Here is a 15,468-nt window from a genome sequence, read left to right as displayed (position 1 = left end):
GGATCATTCGGCGGTATTCTGCTGCAAAGTATAATGAGGACTTGTGTGCAATGTATGCTTTGACATTGGTGTTCTACAGCTGCATTCTGGAGGCGATCGACACCCGGGAACCGTGGTGAAGTTGCATTGAGTGCCAAATCCATATTTGGGGCACAAGCTTCAACCGGTTGATGCGATGGTCCCATTTTCATGATAATGAGTGGCAGCATACAAGACGAACAAATCAAAACTTGCTATATCCAGAATTCTGAATGTCTTTTGCCACCCGGCCTCCCATAATCAAGCTCGCCGAAAATAGTCACAGTTGCGCCTCGCAGCCTCAGCAACTGACTGAGCGGCAATTATGCCTCTTTACCCCCTCCAGAGACAAAAAAACTCGCTTAGAGAAGAAGCCTTTCTATTCTCGGGGCTGAACAATGTTCTGGGCAAGAAATTAGGTCTCGGTCACTCAAATCATGGCCCAGCAGCGGTCTGACTTACAGCACGCGATTTGGGTGAGGCTAGCCAGGCTGACGGCGATGTTGAGGTTTTTCAACCGATCTATCTACTGTCTCGAGCTAGTTGTCGATGCTGTCGAGATCTTCTCTTCAGGTTCGGATCGCTTTTGACAACCTCATGCGCAATGCCGGCATCACGGCGACGCCGTAGAGTCTGATAAAAGCAGGCTACGGGCTGTAGCTTGGGAAGAAATCATATGTATCCCGCGTTATTCACCACTCTCCTAACCGCGATCTCGAAAAGAACGGCCCAGGCCCAGGCCTAGCTACCCTCATCGCGCCATCCCACTCGTTTCCGATGCTCATCGACAGGCTCGCAACTCAAATATTGGCATTGCCTCTTTGAAGACTACAGGCGAGAGTTCCAGCGTTCTAGGCTACAGCGGCAAGAGCAAGCTCGCCAGAATTCTTTCCAAACGCCATCTAGCTGAGAACTGCCCCGTTCTCATGGCAGTAGCCATCCAACCAGACGTTGCTTTCACGAATCTGACGGAGGGTTCTTCCCGTTGGTTCGCCGGATAGGGAACGTCGCCAAACTAGTGATGCCAACACCACACCAGTGCAAGGGGTGAGAAGCCAGCTTTTGGCATCGGTCACAGCAAAGAGGCTAAGGAGTGGAGAGTTCTTCGAGTCACTGGACGTCACTGGACCGGCGCAGCCTGCTGGTCAAGACTATGAGCTTATAGCGAGGCTCTGGGAGTGGACGGGAAACGAGCTGCAGGGGTACGTTTCCGGAGAAAAAGAGTCGTGATCAGAGTTACTTCGCGCTTGTATCGGTGGGTAACACGACTCGTGCAGGATTATGCCGGGTATCTCGCTCGCTTAAGTCTCGCCTAAACGGGCAGATTCGCTGTTATCAAGTCAAGATTTGCTCCACTATCACTGGGGAAAAATGTGAACTGGCATGAAGAAATCCGGTAGTGCGTCTTGGGCCTCCCAAAGGACTTGGAATCATTTTCTCAGTGCAGGCGGCGTCACGAATTTACATGTCTCTGGCGTTGTTGTGACTGGACCCAAAGATGGGGACAGGCACGTTTCTGCCCAGTCACGCCATTGACGCAAGACAGCGAGAGCCGCGGAACCACGCACTCGTCTTAAGCTCGGGAGAGGCGCTGTCATCCGCGTGCTGCCCCCCTGTGGCGTTGGTAGGCGGAGAAAACGTGCGGCCACGGAGTGAGGTCCGTCGCCCTAACCAGAGACAGCAAAGCCTAGTTCGCCAGGAACGTCGGGGGATTGAGAGACATGGGACGATGCCCCAGCACCCACCAATGATCGTAAAGGAACGCGTTTTTTCGATGGTTGAAGAGTGATCCAAATGGCAAGTGACTGTTTGCCATCGGCAAGGGAGAGGAGATCGGCACCTACTATATTGGCGCCCCGGCTCCCATCTTCTGGCACCGCCCAACCCAATGACGCTGTATGTCTCAGTTGGTGCCGCTCAAGCGCTGGAATTCTTAATATTTCGGAGCCGAACCGCGCCCATTGAACGGTCACTGAACCTCACCCATGGTGAATGGCGTGTTGTATGGAGAAATAGCCGCGACTCGCGACAGCCCAGGTGTGTGAACAGGAGTCATTTTTGGCACAGCATTCCAAAGTATCACAGGACTCATCTTTGTTTTCCAAAAGCTTGAAATTTAGTGAAGAATTAGGGAAATACCAGAGAACGCCTCTTTTGTTCTGATCCCTCAAATCTGCGAGTAAAAGCAAACTCCAATCCTCCTCGGTCCTTCTATAATACACTCAAGAGCACCACCATTTAACGCGGACATCTTTCGCTTGACTCAAAATGTCAAAGTCGATCCCGTGCTGCCTCATGACAACAATGACGAGATCAAACTCGTTCAAAGCCTTAACGTTCCATGATCTATCATCAAGCTTCTGAATCTGAGGAAGCGCACTCTGTGAGACGAGTGGGTCAGCAAACATGACATCGAGCTCATCACTGTCTTCGACTAGCCCCCTTGCGAGTTCTAGACCAGGACTGTAGCTCAGAACGCTCTGGCCGGGTTTGAATCCCATGCCCACCACGAGGACGCGGGGTTTGCCGCTGTTCTTTCCCGCGAACTTGCCAATGTTCTCGGTGTATGTCTTTGCGATCGCCCGAGGCCTCTTGTTCATCCTCTCGGCGGCGTTCCTCAGCAGGGGCATCTCGCACCCGGAAAGGAGGTACCAGGGGTTGACAGGGATGCAATGGCCGCCAACGCCCAGGCCTGGTCTGTAGTCCATGTAGCCAAAGGGCTTGGTGCCCGCAGCGTTGCAGACCTCGTAGGGGTCGATGTCGAGACCGACGCATGCGTCTGCCATCTCGTTGACGTAAGCAATGTTGATCATGCGCTGGCAGTTCTCGTAGAGCTTGGTCAACTCGGCGACCTCCGGACGGGAGACTGGGACCAGGGTGTTGAAGACTGGCGCGTAGATGCGGGTGATCGCTGCAAGCGATCCGGGGCAGATATCGTCCAGGCCCGAGATGACCTTTGGGATGAGGTATGCGGGGGGTTCCGTGCGGCCTGGATCAACACGCTGAGGGGACGGATCGTTAGCTCGGGTCGGTCAAGGGTCCCCCTTGATGGTGGTGTGGCAAGAGTGGGCACGGGGAATCTGGACTTACTTCGGGCGACATGCCCGCAAAGCATCCACGGGCCTTGGCCAGGGGACCAAGAAGCTCTCGTGTCATTCCAATGGCGACGGAGCTCTCAATGACAATTGTGGCCCCGGGACGAGCGTGCTTGAAGACGGTCTGAATGGCATCCTTGAGATAGGAGGCATCGACAGTCTTGTTAGGAAGAAGGAGCGTAGGTACAGAGATGAGGAAATGTGTGGCCTCGGAAAGATCAGGTCGCTGAGCGCTGAACTTCACTCTCTCATTGGTACGGAACTCGTCTTCTTGTTGAATTTGCTCAATGCGCTTCTCCGAAACGTCGAAACCAAGCACGTCCCAGTGACGAGAAAAGTTGCTGACAAGATGTGTGCCAACGTAACCCACGCCGATCACGGCAATCAGGGGGTTTGAATTTTGGGTGATCGGCGTGATGATGTCTGGGGTGACGATCTTATGCACATCTTCTTCTTCGGGTGGTGGAGTCAGGGGAAGGACTGTCTCAAGGCAGTCGTATTTTGAGGGGCCTTTCAGGGTAGCATCGCTTATGTCAAGCAGAGCAAGGTGCTGAGAAGGAACTGTGTAGATTATGGAAGCCATTATGAATGGAGCCGGCAAGGCAGAAGTAAGGTTGTATGATCTAAAGTAATCAAAACTGGATGGTGAACGTGATGATGATGGTCTGATCTCAACAAGAAGCTGACAAGTCTACAGCGGGTGCCCGTCCCTTTTCTAGAGCAACCCAACTTCCTCACTTTCAAAAAATCTCCTCATCAGAGCGAGCAACTGCTCACCGTCAATGTTGTCTTCGGCACCGACGATTCCACTTCGCAAAGAGCTTCAAACCCTCCCAACCGTTTGCGGACATCGATGAAGCGACCACGGGTAGTATTTCGCTGTCATTGAAGTCCCGACTTGCCATCGAGAGTCTGGATTTTGTCTGCCAAGAGCTCAAGTCGACTTCCCGATCTCTCGGAAGTCGAACTTTCGTAGTCGAGCCCACGGGCTTCAGTGACACCACGTCCGGAAGAGGACTGCTTTCGGTCGCGCTGAAAAAAATGGACTGCTTAGACTGAATCGAACATACGATGGTGTCTGTAAACACCTGTTGAGTCCCTGAGATCGAGAACATGAGCCCGAATCGGACCTAGTCGATGCAACACAACGATGTGTCCATCACGACTTTTGCCCAGGGGCGTAGAAGACGGCAAGACGGACGACTTCCTCATCCGGCCACACGTGGTAGGGCCCGAGGGACGGTAACGCTAGAAACGCCTCGCCCCCGTTCATGAAGCGAGTCGGGATCCCCAACGACGCAGGTGGCGCTACGGCTGTTAACCCAGACCCATCACGTTGAGGTGAGACTATGTCTCGAATCCGCAGCCCGCATTGGCCGCTATTCTGTCGCTCGGCTACAATAGTTAGTCTTGGCCACCACGTTCTTCAACAGACGCTAGTCAAACCACATGGGCGTCAACGAGCCCAGCCAATTACTGTTCCTGCGTCCCATCATCTCCACGGCCCTTTTCGGTCTCAACCTGGCTCGAGGCCTTCCCAGAACGGATTTTGGCACCGTGGTTCCCAACCGCGACGGCAGATACTGGCAGACTGTACCAACTCTGCAACACGTGGGAAAGCTGCGAACGGCATGCCAAGCTTGGCAGCCACGCCGCTGCAATGCTTGTCGTCGGTTGCGCGGTCAATCTCCCGCGTGTCCAGGCCTTTTTCCCTGTCGATCACTAGCGGTCCGGCCGCTCGCTGGTCGCGGGGTTTTGCAGTCGTACGACATGCCTGGTCGTTGGATCTCTCTTGACATTACGGACCCTCCGGGGCTTGAGCTTGGCCTGGCAACCGTTCTATTACGGTAAGTATAGGAATAGGCTCGTCTGGATGTTCACGCGATGTCTGCAAACAGACGTCGTAGCGAAGGGGTCCAACTTCGCTACCGCATCCCTCTCTTTTCGCCACGTCGCATCTCGATGGCAGTATTTTTCTGTTGAGGAAAAAAAGTCTTTCTGGACAGTCCTTTGCACAGTTGGCTCTTTATCTTCCCCTTCCCTGGACAAGCACAAGACCCTTGGAGAACTCTCACCCAAGCGTCCCTCCATCACTTCTTTATCCAAGTCTGTTTTCCACCCCTGTACACGACCGGGTGATCATCCAACCGACTTAATCATGCCTCAAACAAAGGATCATGGCCTGTCTATTGACATAGAGGCCGGTCCATCTCATGCCGCTTCTTCTTCCACCGCAACATCATGCCCTACGACACCCAGGTCACCCCCACCTGTGGCCTGTCACTGGGACAAGAATTCCTCCAAGAGCCATACCAGAAGTTCATCTTCCACCTCTATGGCCGTGTCCCCTACGGCGAAGAGGAAGTTCCACCATCCATTCAGGAGCCTTTCCAGACAGTCGTCATCAGCTAGGACTTCAGCGGAGGCTCCTCCTCTTCCGGCTGTAGACCAGGTGCTCGATGGCTCAGCTGATGTATCTGAAGAAGATCAAGGAGGGCCGAGTAACACCCAGCCTGAATCCCTCCCGGCACCATTGACTGTAAGTCATTTCTCCACTTGACTTCCTTCATCGGCATGTCACCGAGCACTCTCTGCCTTTCTTATCCTCCAAGTTATTACTTCTCATACTTGACATTAAGACAACTTGTTCTTGTTCAATCTAACAAACGACAGCGCCCACCCCCTCCCCCACCCATCTTTGGGTCTTTCTCCAGCAGCACATGCTCCTTTCAATCTAGCATCTCACAGGAGGATGCCAAGCCACCATATCACCCAGACACAGAGCTCAAGAAGGTCTCGCGCTCTCTTCTGCGCCTCCAGAAATACAGTCTCATCCTGGGATTTGTCTCCATCAATGCCGGCTTTATCTGGGCGCTTTGGAATTATCACCATTACTGGTATATCTTCCTGCCTTTCTTGGCTGCCAACACATTCTGTCAAGTAATCTTTGCCATCTCCAACACCATTGCAGCAACCTTTACCACCTTGAGACGGAAGCTTGGATTCAAGAAGGATGTCGTCCCCGAGAATCCCGAAAAGTTTGTCATGGTCCTGCCCTGCTATAACGAAGACCGTCAAGAGGTGGAGACGAGTCTAAACTCCCTCATCAACCAGCAGAACATTGATGAGCACCCACGCCTCATCATGGTCATTGTTGACGGCAACGCCAAAGCCCCAGGCGAGGAGGTCTCTACTCAAGACTTCCTGCTGAACGACATGTTTGCCGGCGGCGAGCGCATCGAGTTCCAGAATGGCTACAGTGCCCGTGATGGCTTCTTCATGCCTGTCACCATTCAGCAGGGAAAGTACCGTGGCGTCCCTTACATCATCATCGGCAAGAAGCACAACCAGGGGAAGCGCGACAGCTTGTGCTTCGTCCGTTCATTCCTGTGGCACTACAAGAACCGCTCGGCCGACATCTCAACCATGTTCAACCCGGACCTGTTTGATTACATGGGTTCGATCTTGACTGACAACGGCCTGGACACAATCGACTATCTCTGCGGCATGGACGGCGACACTGTGTTTGATGACGACTGTGTGTACGAACTCATTAAAGCCTTACGCCGTGGCGGTCCTGATGTTGTCGGCGTGTGCGGCGCGGTCCTCGTTAAATTTGACGAGAAGCCGTGGGGTTGGTGGTCAGTACTCCATCTCAGCCGCCTTCTTTGCGTGGTTCATGGCAACTAACCTACGGAATAGGAACCTGTTACAAAACACAGAGTACAACCTGACGCAAGGATTGAGACGAGAATTTCAGTCTCGCGTTTCTGGAAAGGTCAATTGTCTACCGGGCTGTTGTCAGCTCATCCGGGTTCAAGATGCCACATTCGGCGATGCAGTCCTGCGGGAGCGTTTCGGCCACGTTCCCAAGCCCAATGACACCATGACCCAGCAGATCATGGGTGTTTACTCTGAAGACTCGATCCACGCTTCCATCATCTTCTCCCGCCATCCCAAGTCGCAGACTCGCCAGGCTCTGCGTGCTCGTGCTTACACGACGGCCCCTCAATCATGGTCCGTGTACCTCTCGCAGCGCAAGAGGTGGGCACTCGGCAGCAAATCGAATGAGTTTGTCATGGTCTTCCGTCCAGGCATCATCTGGGTTGAACGGCTGTGCTCGTTCATCACGGTGACAACCTGGTGGCTGGGCCCATTCGTCGTTGCGGCCATGTTTGGCTTTGCGATTGCGCTGGTGCGACAGGGAAAAAAGATTTTCGAGAACCACATCATGATCGGGTTGATGTCTGTGCTCGCATTCCGCTATGTAAGTTGTCTGAACTCATCAAAACGTCTGACACTGTAACTAATGAATGGCAGCTATACTCTTTGCTTATCGTCACGTGGTTCCCGCACAACAGGATGGCACGCATCAGGTTTTTGGTCGGCTTCTTCATTTATCTGACCTGCTCGCCATTCATGAACGTCGTTGTCACCATCTATGCTTTACTCCATTGCGACGAGTTCAGCTGGGGCAAGACGCGGGCGTCAGTGGGCGACGAAAACGGTGCAGGTGGGCATGGGGCACTGCCTGACCCTGAACAAGCCGCCAAGGAAAAGTTCAATGAGAAGATGCCGCCTGTTTAAGAAGGAAGAGATCAAAAGGGGATATGGAATTTCTTAGGGTCTGGGTTCTAGCATTTTAGACAGCGATGAGTTTTGTACGTCATTCGGCCACACTCCGATGCTACCCCGGCTCGTGAAGCTATAATGGTAGTTTTGACTGGTAAAATCCAGGTTCGTGCAAACGATGCCATCTTCTACTAAGAAAAATCCCATGATTCTTGTGAGTCGAGAACACGCCCATCCGCTGACCGGTCAAGTCGTTGGCCATCGTCCGAGAGCAGCAGCGTCTTTGACCATGTTGGCCCTCGGGCAGTGGTCCGCAATTTGCGCCGGGCTCCGTGATGATATATGGGCCCTCCGGCCGGAAAGTTAGGCGTGACCCCTGTCCGTTCCTTGGATGCTTTGGAGCCCGCGATGGTTCGTGAGCTCCCTTGACGACATGAACCCGGCAGTCGAAGCAATAAGCAGTACTGTCCAGTATTGGTTCACGCAATGAGGATTCATCCGAAGAAATGTCCATCTGCTGAATGTCTCGACAAAATTCTTCTCTCACCACTGGTTCTGGAGGTCAATCGATGCCAGGTCGTGCTGGCGGATGAGGACAGGGGGCATGCTTTAGCGCTGTCAGTCGTGGTTTCAGCATCGCCAAGCGCCCCCTTTCCTCTTGATGAGGGGTTCAGAGATCGATGGCAAGGGTCTGCCTTGCCATCAGACGAAACATTGACGAGCTGCTGCCAAATCCTCCTGCTCTCCTCTGTCTAAAGGAGAACAGCGCGGCTCCTGGTTTCGAAGGCAGAGATAGGGCAGCAGGGATTCTCCCGAGAGATATCCACGGCTGTGCACCCTAGATATCATGTCCACATTGGCATCGCTTTCGCTTTGATATTCTAGTATTTGTCGAGTTGTCGCTCTGTCTTCTTGGTCTTAGAGAAGCACCATTCAACTTGCATTGTCATTCCTTTCGCATTGTATTTAGTCGGCGTTCAACTCACCCGCCACCATGTTTTCAATCCCTTTAAGAATATCGCTCCTGTTTGTCTTCATACTCCAGTGTCTCCAGCCGCCAGTCTCTGCCGAGTTCCGCGTCACCTGTGCTCCGTTCAAGCGGGAGCGCATCGACCCGCTCGCGACGCCCGGCAAGGAGAACGGCCACATGCACAGCTTCTTCGGCAGCCGGGGCATCGGTCCGGACGCCGTCACGGCCGACGAGCTCCGCGCGAGCTGCGGCAGCTGCAACGTCCAGGCCGACCGCAGCTCCTATTGGATCCCCACCCTCTATTATGGTGAGTATTTTCAGCACTTTGCTGGACAGAAATTCCTTGCTGATACAGCATTATCGAAGTGAGCAAGAACGCCACGGTTCCTGTCAAGGTAGCCATTTTTCACGTGTATTACCACGGCCAAAGTGCCGACCGCCAGCCCTTTCCCGCCGATTTCTCCATCATATCGGGCAATCCCAACCTGACTGAAGACGAAGCCCGCGCGCAAGGCGGCATCGGGATGGAATGGGTACGTTCAACCGCCCTCCACTCTCCAGGCTACCTTACCGTGTACACCACGACGGTACGGGACACGAAACTGAACAATTAAGATTGACAACGGGCTTGGCAGGGATTCGAAGACTCATCTGAGGAAAAGGAAGCCTGGCAGCTCCCGAAAAGAAAAGGCGGTGGCTGGCTGCGCGGCAACATTGGGTTTCCCACATCCGTCGTCAAAGACGAGTCGCTCGGCCGGCACCGAGAGTGCGCACACAACGACGAAGCGGGCTGCTTCAACGTCCTCCGCATGTTCTTCGCCATCTGGTACGACCTGCGCGACGACTGGTTTGACTTTGAGGACGGCGCTTACCTGACTCTTTCGTCAGGAGGGGGTGAGGAGCACGCCAACCAGCAGGCCGCGTATTTGAGAGAAGCTCATCTGACGAGAACAGGCCACACGTATCATGGCGATTTCATCAACGGCTGGGAGCCCAGCATGGCCGAGCAGATTGTCCGCGACACCAAGAACTACGTCCAAGTGGGCGAGCCATCGGCGGCGCGGCGGGCGTCGCCCGGAGCACAGAGTGCCTGAAGCTCGACGAAGGGAGTCCCTCGCTCCGCGATCTCGACTGGGACGCCATGGTCGAGGCAAAAGCCGGCCACGGCACCGTCGAGCTGGGCGTCTACGACTACGAACTGACTATCACAGACGGAAAGAGCATGAACGCCACGTTCAGCGGTAAATGGGGAGAGGAGGCCGCGGCGGCGGGCGCGGAGAGTGACAGGCCTGCGGGGGACACCGACACTGCTGCGGCCGCGGCAACGTCGGCGGTCTCTGTCGCGCACAGGCCTGTGGGGAGTTCCGTGGCTGCTGCGGATGCCTCGGCCTCCAGCGTGGGACGTGCCGAGTCTGCCGGCGTCACGGCCGAAGCATCCTCGGCTGCCGCTGCCGAGACGACGGGCGCCAGCAGCGCCAGCAACGCGCTGCCGACTGCGTCTGCTGATGCCCTGAGCAGCATCACGTTCGTGCCTGGGGAGAGCACGGCGGTCATCTCCTGGGTTGAGACGCGAAAGCCCGTCCCTACAGCCTGTGCGAAGAAGAACAAGAAGAGAGCCGTGAAGCTGGAGCTTTGAGTGTGACCGTCATGGACGAAGTTCCAGATCCATGAGCTCCAGCCTGACCGTACTTACCAGGCTGTTCGTCCACCCAGTTCTTGGTTGTTAGTTTACCCTGGCTGCGTCAACAGGCAACTTGCCGGCATGTTACGTGTGTCTTGGCTCTGGCAAGCGGGCATATCATTCTTTTGTACGTATCATTCCAACCAATGAGCCGTTTGCCGAAACGAAGCAGAGCAGAGCTTTCTCTGTAAGCATTATTTTGACAGAGACTACGATGACTTGATTTCGAGCCTGAAATGTCTTCAAGTTCAAGTCCAGGAATGGAACGACACGTTGACTCGACTTGGCTTGCCAAGGCGGTAGGTTGAACTTAAGCAACCATAGTTGCTGCAGCCCGGCTCGTGGTTTGGCACATTGAACGCACTTGAGACCTTTGGCCAAGTTTCACCATTGAGACATCTCTTACGTCGCGCCAAGACATCATAAAAGCCACGTCGGTGTAGGCTTCGTGCAGTGGTCAATCACGTTGACCTGATTCACCTGCAAAGGTGAACCCAGACCGACACATCCGAGAGCTCCGGACAGACCTTCGCAGCACCACTGATCAAGTTGTTCAGATAGACAACCGTGCCAATTTGGTCACAGCCTAGATCTCGTTACGGTAGACACCACCTCATAAGACTTGGTTGAATTCCTTGCGTATACGGTTGTAGAGAAAATGACAAATCAGCGTCAGGCTGGCGGTAGGAACGCGGAGAACAGCGCTCCCTGGATCATAGCATACAGCACGGCATACACCACGACCCTGCCGCCCCAAACCTTGGCTCCCTGCTTGTCTCCTGCTAAGCACCCCGCAACCCAGATGTACCACACAGGGTATCCAGATGCCAGCCTTGTGATGACCTGCACATGGTAATTGGACAGGGCTACGACAGCCAGCAGGACCTGCAAAGCAGCCATGGAGCGTATGAGCACCCCAGTGCGCAGGTCCAGCTGACGTGCCGATCCTCCCACACCGCCTGGCGAACGTAGTACGTCAACACCTGACTTCATCATGATGGACAGCATCGGGATGGCGAGCAGGAAGAGAGGCAGGTTCGAGAGGGTCCAGTACCGAAGAAACCCGACACCCCTGTCAAAGTCAGCTTACATGGTACCCTATCAGACTGAAAGCAGTTGGGGGAGGGGAGGGGGGGGCATTACCAGTAGTGTGCTTGGACAAAGTTGTAAATACTTGGCAGGGCATTGGCACACCAGGGACGTGGTTCGGATGCGCCGGAGCAGTAGCGCGCATAGGCGATGGTCTGCGGGACGATGGAGCCCGCGGCCACGAGAATGCCACCCAACAAGGGCCCGACAAGGGAGAGTGCGTCGGGGATCTGACTACTCGCGTCGAAGAAGGGCTGGAGGACGACGAGGGCACATTCAGCTGCGAAGGGCAGTCCGTTGAGGATGCCGTTTGAGCGGAACGTCGTCGAGATTCCGAATACGGCGCCGGCTACCAGCTGGAGACCGGTTCTGGAGAGATAGCTCCTCGACGCCTGAGAAGCCTTGGCGAGCACGAGATAGCCAACGAAAGACAGGAACGCAAAAGAGCTCTCGGCATAGGGCGCAGATAAGAATAGGCCAGCCGGTGAGAGGATATGCATGAGGGCGCTGATCAGCGGCAGGTGCCGCTGGGGGCCCCAGACGGTGTGAACCAGCTCATACAACGTGAAGACGGCTGCCAAATGAGCACCATGCGCCACAAAGATGGCTATGGCGGCTTCAAAAGACCCTGAATCGGTGGCAGGCACAAGGCCGAGGAACTTGGCCGGGCGAGCGAGGGCGGCCACAACGGCGGGGAGACCAGGCCCAAAGGCCCACTCCTGTTCGAAACGGTAGCCATGCTGGGCCGAGCTTGTGAAATAAATGGCATCCCAGCGGGTGAGCCGGGTGACGAGAGAAAAGGCGGTGGATGACTCGACGCGGTTGAGGGCGAGAGTGGTCGAGGTATCATACGAAGAGCCAGTCAAACCGCTGGCCAGCGCGACGGCGAGGAGAAGGCCCTTCCAGGCCAGAAATGCTGTGAAGAGGGTTTGTCGCGGGTTTTTGGTGTATTGGGTGAGACCCCCGGCAGTGGTTGAGGTTGAGGCTGTGGACGCCATGATGATGTTTAGCCCCCTCAGGGAGAATGGCGAGGCTCGCTCCGAGGAGTCGATGTCGTGGGGGGCACACGATCTGTCGACCCCGTGTCGATGACCGTACTGGCTAGACTGATAATGTCCAGACAATTGGCTCAGCCAGAACGCAGCCGACGCATGAACCGTTCGGGAAGGAGCGGAAGGTCCCGGTACAGGTCGCCGGCGAACAAGCCAGATTGATGGCTGGTCAGAGTCGTGTGAGGTGTTTTGGCCGATGATGGAGTTTAGGTGGATGCCCCAAGCTAAGGCAGGTCCAGCTCAAGCTCCCACAGCTCCCAGCTGCCAGCTGCCAGCTGCCAGCTCCCAGATTCCAACTCCACGGCAACTTCGACAGAGAGCACGGGCCAAGGCAGTTGGAGGAAGGAACATTCCACGGATGGTTCCTGCTGGATGGTTAGGTAATCCCCAAGCTGTCAAGGGTCAAGGCCGAGCCCCACGTCGGTCGCCCAAAACCCACCACGGTCACTAGGTACATTACAGTACAGAACCAAGCCTACAGGTACCTCGCCGAACTCATGCCAGGCCCCATCGTCGCCAGGGCTTAATCGGTCGGCGACATGGCAACCCCGTCTCCGAGCGTCTAGCACTCCACATGAAGGAAGACGCCGAACCTGTCAAATGCACAAGAAACTGCCCTACAGCTCGTGGTCAGCCGGCTTTGCAGATGACCGAACCGTGCCATCAGCCCCTGTCATCTTCAATGGATGGCACTTCATGGAAAGCCCCATGCGCAAGGCCTCGATCAATGCAGCTCGCCATCTGCCAAGCACATATCCATCCAAGGTACCCTCCAGTAGCAAGCAGCAGCACGCAGCAGCCAGCCGCCCGTGTTCGCATTCGTCGCTCACCAGATTCGCGACTCGACATGCCGGCAGATCCGCTGCACGTGTGGGTGGGCGGGTTGGGCGGCAGCAGACTGAAAGCCCTACTTCATCAACCCTTTGATACCTCACCTAAGAGCAAGAACTCGAAAAGGAGAAAATAACCTAAAACCAGACAAGGGCCACAAATTCGACCATGAGATGGAACTCCTCAACGGAACGGGAAAGCTCTATCGCGTGGCCAAGCGGCGCGGGGAGCTTTGCAACAAGTAACTCGGCACCGAGGTCGCGACCCGGCCAGCCCATCGGTGAAGGGTCCTTGCACCGAATATACCCCCCTGGCGCATGTGGACGGATGGACCGGGGGCTTTGAAGAGTCCGTGAACACCGAACCTGGCCCACGCGACCGCCTTTTGGAAGGGAAACACATCGGCCTGACAGGGTGCCCGACTCCGTCTTGATCGCCTTGACACGGATCCACAAGCTAGGATTTTCTTTCGAAAGGCCAAACACGGGGGGGGAAGCGGGTGTTTTTGAGTCAGCTGGTATGAGGGGGGCTTGAGAGAAGAAGGCCCAGGGTGAGCTGGGCCGTAGGTTTGCCGTGGGGCTCTTCATTGTAAGTACCTACCTAGTGTCAAAGCCGCCGCGTTGCCCCGTGGCATGGGCATCTGCGTTTCCGAAGATGCCGGCGGTTTGGATGCTAATAAGGTCCCCCCCTTCAAGTGCCGGTGTGGGATGGGTTGAAGCTGGGCAGAATTACCTTGCACTGCATCTTCACGTTTTTGTTTTGACTCTCGACGTGGGAGGAAAGATTGGTCAAGAATCTGCGACTGGGTTGACGCAAAGCCGAAAACAAGTGCGCGCGTCCCTCCTCAGCTCTCTCGCATCCGTGACATCCGAAAACGACCATATCTGTACAGGCGTCTGCCTCGTTCCTCACCTCTCGACATCTGACGTCGTCACTAGTTCTGCTTCACTCTGGGCAGCCAAATCGACGACAAACATTGAGCTCTGATTGCCTAGCCTCAGACTCGACACTCTCCACTGTCAATTGCCATTCTCAACTCCACCGTCCAGTACGTCTTGTTCTTCTTATCCGCCTCGTGCGAGGGCCTTGGGAAGCCGACTTCTACCAGCCAGCCCGTTAGTACTGTTCGCTTTTCTGACCACCCTCTTTCCGGCAGTAGACCAGGCTTGCCCAACGTCATCCTCCCACAAAGAAAGGGCACAGCTCAGAACAGCCGCAGAAGCCCAAGACAAGCCAGAGCCCGTAGAGGCGCGACAGACGGTCAGGCTCTTCAGGCTCCCTCACATTGACTAGCAAGCATCAGACCACCTTGCGCCCAGCTGTGCTCGTCGCGTGGTCGCTGCTGGCACACTGCATATTGCATGCGCTGCCCCCCCTCCTCCGCGTATCTCGCATCGGACCTCGCACATCGTTCGCTGCTTCGCCCCCACATTCTGTAACGCCCAGTCATCCGTCAAAGGTGACACAAACCCGAGCTTTACGACTCGACAAACCTTGCCATCTTTCCTCCTCGTCGCACCATCCTTTGCCATTACAGCGCCTACTAGTAGAGACCAGACGGCCGGTCCGCAAACGCGTGCCAAGCGAGGGCTTTCGTCTGCGCGCGGGAGACACACTAGCCCCCGACCACAAAAGTCGATCAAGTGGGGGGTGTTTTTTTCCCATACCTACCTACCTACCTTAGCTGTCAGACAAGTGGCGTGCGTTCCCCTGCTGTCATCATCAGAAGCAAAGAGGGACGACGGCGCCAAGGCACGATTGTTGGGAACAAACGATCTGTGTCTGAGTGAGAACAGGTCAAAAAGCAAAGACGGTGCATCGAAGGAATCTGACCGCCTCTTCTGCACTTCAGTTGCGTGCACACGACGCGCCTCCGCCGTGTGCTGTTGCTGTCCATCACGCTTCTCTCTCTCAACCAGTCTGGATCGATCCAGTGCGTGTCACGGTCCTAGACGCAACATCTGTTGCTTTGAACGAGCTTTCGACACTTTGCCAACCTGCGGCCCCTGCTCGTGGCCGCATAGTCTCAGGATCGACAGCAGCCTCTCCATCGAGAGACGAGAATACCATCTCGCCGTCACCTCCATTCCTCCACTTGGCAGGCAGACCCACTGCATGAACGAACGCCAGACGGGGAACGCGAACGAAGGAAAGACGAAC

The 15,468-nt window shown here is 55.3% G+C and overlaps 5 protein-coding genes across 5 annotated transcripts; 3 read left to right on the top strand and 2 right to left on the bottom strand.

Annotated features, from left to right (window-relative positions):
- Positions 1–2,240: 2,240 nt before the first annotated feature.
- D7B24_001985 (uncharacterized protein) lies at positions 2,241–3,696 on the bottom strand (the record flags this gene model as incomplete). Its single annotated transcript, XM_028636202.1, has 2 exons — positions 2,241–3,020; positions 3,109–3,696. 2 exons carry the CDS (start codon positions 3,694–3,696, stop codon positions 2,241–2,243), a joined length of 1,368 nt encoding a protein of 455 aa, XP_028491532.1.
- Positions 3,697–5,448: 1,752 nt separating this feature from the next.
- D7B24_001984 (uncharacterized protein) lies at positions 5,449–7,700 on the top strand (the record flags this gene model as incomplete). The annotated part of the gene is made up of 4 exons (XM_028636201.1): positions 5,449–5,652; positions 5,787–6,754; positions 6,816–7,380; positions 7,434–7,700. The coding sequence occupies 4 exons, from the start codon at positions 5,449–5,451 to the stop codon at positions 7,698–7,700; spliced, it is 2,004 nt and encodes a 667-aa protein (XP_028491531.1).
- Positions 7,701–8,679: 979 nt separating this feature from the next.
- D7B24_001983 (uncharacterized protein) lies at positions 8,680–9,749 on the top strand (the record flags this gene model as incomplete). The annotated part of the gene is made up of 4 exons (XM_028636200.1): positions 8,680–8,962; positions 9,022–9,188; positions 9,291–9,549; positions 9,610–9,749. The coding sequence occupies 4 exons, from the start codon at positions 8,680–8,682 to the stop codon at positions 9,747–9,749; spliced, it is 849 nt and encodes a 282-aa protein (XP_028491530.1).
- A 47-nt stretch (positions 9,750–9,796) lies between these two features.
- D7B24_001982 (uncharacterized protein) lies at positions 9,797–10,291 on the top strand (the record flags this gene model as incomplete). The annotated part of the gene is made up of 1 exon (XM_028636199.1): positions 9,797–10,291. The coding sequence occupies one exon, from the start codon at positions 9,797–9,799 to the stop codon at positions 10,289–10,291; it is 495 nt and encodes a 164-aa protein (XP_028491529.1).
- A 717-nt stretch (positions 10,292–11,008) lies between these two features.
- On the bottom strand, positions 11,009–12,423 carry GPI18 (ER membrane glycoprotein subunit of the GPI transamidase complex-like protein; the record flags this gene model as incomplete). Its single annotated transcript, XM_028636198.1, has 2 exons — positions 11,009–11,408; positions 11,480–12,423. 2 exons carry the CDS (start codon positions 12,421–12,423, stop codon positions 11,009–11,011), a joined length of 1,344 nt encoding a protein of 447 aa, XP_028491528.1.
- Positions 12,424–15,468: the final 3,045 nt, after the last annotated feature.

The sequence above is a fragment of the Verticillium nonalfalfae genome (assembly GCF_003724135.2).
Source record: "Verticillium nonalfalfae strain VnAa140/NRRL 66861 chromosome Unknown scaffold_144, whole genome shotgun sequence".
Classification (NCBI taxonomy): domain Eukaryota; kingdom Fungi; phylum Ascomycota; class Sordariomycetes; order Glomerellales; family Plectosphaerellaceae; genus Verticillium; species Verticillium nonalfalfae.
The sequence above is the reverse complement of the archived record's forward strand: the minus strand, read 5'-3'. Positions and strand labels throughout refer to the sequence as shown.